The sequence below is a fragment of the Carassius carassius genome, chromosome 24 (assembly GCF_963082965.1).
Source record: "Carassius carassius chromosome 24, fCarCar2.1, whole genome shotgun sequence".
In the NCBI taxonomy this organism is placed as follows: Eukaryota; Metazoa; Chordata; class Actinopteri; order Cypriniformes; family Cyprinidae; genus Carassius; species Carassius carassius.
Window position 1 is genome coordinate 12,256,233 of NC_081778.1, and position 4,444 is coordinate 12,260,676.

The following is a 4,444-nucleotide window of genomic DNA, read 5'->3' on the forward strand; positions in this document are numbered from 1 at the left end:
GCACATAAGCAAGGATTGCAACGTGGCGTCAGATGTTTGGAAATGATCCTAGCGAGGTTTCACCGAGGCTAGATCTCACTGAAAACTCCTCTCGAGGTACCACTTGAGTCGTCTTTTATAAATGTAGTTTTGTAGCCTATTGGTATCCTCACAATTGAGATTCCTAAAACAGCTTGCACTTCATTGCATTAACAGAAACGGCTCGAGTCACAATAATTATTAAATGTTAATTATTGCGAATGTTAATAGCTAATGATGGTGAAATGATTTATTTTTTGTAATTATTTTTAGTGACAAAATATCAGTGGCAAAGTAATTTAATTTAAAATATACTTCAATAGGCCTATAAATATGTCTGTTAAACTTGGGCTACATGTATAAAGCCGGTGTTGACAGCATTTTTATTGCGCACAAGGTGAAAAGCTTTTGCAAAGATCCTGACTTAAATATTAAAATTAAGTTGTTTTAAGGTTGTTACAACAACAAATAGAGTTAGTTCAGGCCAGTTTAAATCTTGAAAAGCAGGGCCGAGGCAACCAAATGGGACTATTTATTATCTATTTATGCAGATAGCAGACTGTTTGGAATTAAAAAGTATACATATTAATATTGATAATAAACGAGCAGCATTAAAGTTTAGTTTATATTGTCAGATCATTCCTTGCAGCGTTGCCTGTTGATTAAACGACACTTTATTATTTTATAACTATTAGATGCAGTGACCAGATTCGGGAAAGTAACATTCATCAAATCTAAATGAAATGTATAAAATGCAAATAAACGAATAGCCTAATTATTATAAATTAAATAATGTTAAAATGTGATTTGACTGTTGAATTCCCTTCTCATTCTCAGCGGCGGATTGAATTACGTGGAGTGCTGCCTCAACACAACCCCCTGTCGAAGGTTTAATAGGCAATAAAAATGTAATTGCTGAACTCCAAAACGTTGTAACTCTTGGCCAGGAGACTCCCTGTGTCGTCAGATAGGCTACAGTGAGGGACTTATTTGTGTACGCAGCATAAAGACATCGATCTCCTTCTTGAGGCATTCTGTTTTAGTCTACTAATTTGATGGCAACTAATACTTCCCGTGGGTTCATTACATACAGTTATAAAAAAATATAACTTTTAAAACCAACAGGGAAATTAACAAAGATTAATAAAAAGAATGTAACGCTATTACACGTATTAATTTTGCGCACAAATATTTTTCGGGATATCTGATATTAGTTTTAATAAGCGATTATAAACATGGGCTAGATTTGGCAGCCTTATAAAAATCTAATTTTGTCCCTCGAAAAATTATAGGCTAATAAAAATCATTCTCATATAACAGGTAAATACACACAAATCATAAACATTATATAGAAGGCTTATATACTTTGAATCTTACTCCGTTTAATAATAGGCTAACCTGTTTTTTCTTAATCCGAATGTTGAATAAATAAATAACACCGCTGTAATTTTCAATAACAAGTACAAATTTATTCTGTGAAAATATGGCGCTTTGCCGGCGAACGATACAAAAATAAATCGTGAAAAAAAAATCACTTTTTTTCTTGCCATATTTACTCTGTAAACAAAAATGATCACTCGATTATTGAAAAACTTACCTCATTGATCAATGGTCTAGGCCTATTTTTAAAGTCAAAATTAAACACACCGACCATCAATGTGAGAAAGATATTGACGTCCCTATAATGAAACTTCAGTTAGAGTTAGTAGCTCAAGTGTTGCAGGTCGATTGTTGTAAGCGTCTCCGAGAAGAAATCAAAGGCCTCCGTAGATAAACCAATGGGGCTGTCTACAGATTCTGACAAACTTGGGGACACGGCATCTGAGAGGTGTAAGCAGGAATCGTTGGAGAAAACGTTGAAGTCCTGTAAAGAGACGTCCAGGGCCGAGGGACTGCCATTGTCCCGAGCAGATGCACAATCCGGGGCCATTGTTGGGGCGCAGATAGGAACAGTGGGTGACGGGTTGGGAAAATGTTTCAGATGTTTGTCATTGCTACCTAAAAGCGAGACAGTTGCACTTTGGGAATCACTATTGTGTCCATTCTGTGACTGTTGAGAAGTTAAGGTATTCTGCTGGAATGGATTACCCTCTCTTTCCAAAAGCGCCCCTGATACATTGTTTGCCACTTGTTCGAAAAAAGATTTCCCATCACCCCGTCCGCCTGCCTCCTCCAGGCTCGGTGGTTTTCCATCGCCGTGATGGTTCTCTTTACAATTCGTTTGCCGTTTATGTTTCATTCTCCGGTTCTGAAACCAAACTTTGACTTGCCGCTCGGTGAGGTCCAGCAGAGCGGCGATTTCCACGCGCCTCGGCCGGCAGAGATACTTGTTGAAGTGGAACTCCTTCTCCAGCTCCAGCAGCTGAGTGTTGGTGTACGCCGTTCTGAGCCGGCGAGTTGCCCCGTTACCACCATCAGAAATCTCGGGCGAGCCTATGAAGGGATCACAGCATTATACATTATTGCTACGCCTCTAATTATAACTTTTGTTTTTTACAGTGCCGCTGTGGGGCTTAAAGCTGCCCCCACAAACTTGCAAATACATTGCGTTTCTCGGAGAGCATAAATTGTTTGTGGGAATGGAGCCACGGCACTTGAATAATTTGTGTCCTCATCCACTATGCCAGAATATACTGATGTGTCTGGTGTGAGTGCGGAGAGGTCCGAGTGAAGATTAATGAACACGCCAGCTGCCGAGTTGAGTAATGGCAATCTATCATTCTTCATTACTGTCAAATATTACAATTAATGCCCTACACTACAAGAAGCTAACACACCGTTTACAAGTTGTCCAGAACAGATCCTCCGCATCCTAAAACTAAAAAAAAAACTTTTAGATATGAACTTGTTCACATGACCCCTGAGGATAACAAAGTATCTTGCACTTTCAGCCGCATAACCGTGCGCAACACAACTACTGGAAATAATAATAATAATTAATAATAACTTGCATTTCGTTTACAAAAAACTGTTAAACAATTAAATTGCATTAAATTGAAATACCTTGAGGGGAGAAGTATAGTGGACCAGGGTCGGTGATGGTAGTTGCAGTCGAAGTTGTCTGGTTTTTCTTGGATGCTTTTTTCTCCTTCATCCAAGGGTACTCTGGGGGTAATGATGCGGCAGGCAGCGGGCATGAGCCATTAGGGTTCTGCTTGGGCCGACTGTGGCGAGGGTGGCTGCCGGGGTTCAGGCTTGGAATGGTCTGCTCAAAAGGAGGAGGAATCAGTGTCGAGTGTGAAAGCGTCGAGTTCTTGATTGATGAACTTTGAAATGCATCACCGACAGGGGGGAAAGATGTCAGGCACTCAGCGAGCGACGGCTGACTATTGATAAAACCCGTCTCTCGCTCGAATTCGTAATTCATCTCCTCCAGGTCTTCCAAATTCACCGCTCACAAATTTGTGACCCAAGGAAGATAAAGTGAAATATAGTGCCGGGTTAAAAAAAAAAAAAAAAACTATTTTGCTGATTACAGCCGTATGGGGACCGCGGTGCCATTACTCTATTGGTTTCATGGAGACAAGGTTGAAATTGGACCGTATTGCTTGTCACATGATTACCTCTATCCAATGACAACTTGGGGTTTAATCTAAAGAAGCCACTGTCTGTGTGATTGATCGAAAAAAGTCCGAGAGGAACGCCTCACTTTCTGGGACGGGCTAGTTTATTTACGCATTTATGGTCAGTATGCCCACTGCTAGGTAGATTGCAAGTATAGCCAGTACCTGAAACAAAGTGACAGTGAATCCCTCTGCTGTTCCTCCTTTATTGTTTGACCGGCCCTCGGCTGAAGATCCCCAAACACATCAACTGGACACATAAACACAACAATAGCCACGATCGAGGAAACCCATTAATCCTGAGTCTGGGTTTTGACTACTTTCTTAGAGAATGCGCGCTCTCGTTTGTCAATGCACGAGCAAAAGCGCGCGAGACAGTATGCGTGCGCACATTGCGCGCACACAAATTCTTTGAAAGCCCCGGCGCGTCCCAGTGTTCACATGCACTCGCACTTACGCATTACGCTTGCATGTGTAGTAGTGCTGTTTTAGTTTATTTTTTTTTATTATTATTATTACTACACTTATGAAACTACATTAATTCAAAAAAAAATTGGAGTACCCCTTTCTACTTTTAGTGCAACTAACATAATTGCTGTTCAATGCAGCATTTATGAAAATAGAATGTAGGCTATATTAAGTAAAAAATATATATATATATATTTTGCATTATGTAAATAATAGGCTAACACACAACACATTTTACCTGAATTGACAATATGTTTGACCGGCGCTAAATCGTCTCACAAACTCATACAATAACGTTATTAATATAAAATAAAAGTGTACATTCATTAGTTTTTACGTTCAAGAATGTGTCTTCTATGTCGTCCTCAGAAGTCTTTAGCTAAGTAGGTGTAGGC

The 4,444-nt window shown here is 39.6% G+C and overlaps 1 protein-coding gene across 1 annotated transcript; it reads right to left on the bottom strand.

Moving 5' to 3' along the window:
* Nucleotides 1-1,459: 1,459 nt before the first annotated feature.
* Nucleotides 1,460-4,112, bottom strand: LOC132102830 (homeobox protein Hox-A2b-like). Its single transcript, XM_059507504.1, has 2 exons — nt 3,022-4,112; nt 1,460-2,451 (listed from the first exon to the last, which is right to left on the bottom strand). Exons 1-2 carry the CDS (start codon nt 3,383-3,385, stop codon nt 1,721-1,723), a joined length of 1,095 nt encoding a protein of 364 aa, XP_059363487.1. The 5' UTR covers nt 3,386-4,112; the 3' UTR covers nt 1,460-1,720.
* Nucleotides 4,113-4,444: the final 332 nt, after the last annotated feature.

What these genes read in the sequence shown, in the direction of transcription:
- LOC132102830 (XM_059507504.1), bottom strand. Translation starts at nt 3,385, where the DNA reads ATGAATTACGAATTCGAGCGAGAGACGGGTTTTATCAATAGTCAGCCG. An exon ending in ACTATACTTCTCCCCTCAAG is followed by an intron (nt 2,452 to 3,021) that starts GTATTTCAATTT and finishes ATCCCTTCATAG; the next exon opens with GCTCGCCCGAGATTTCTGAT.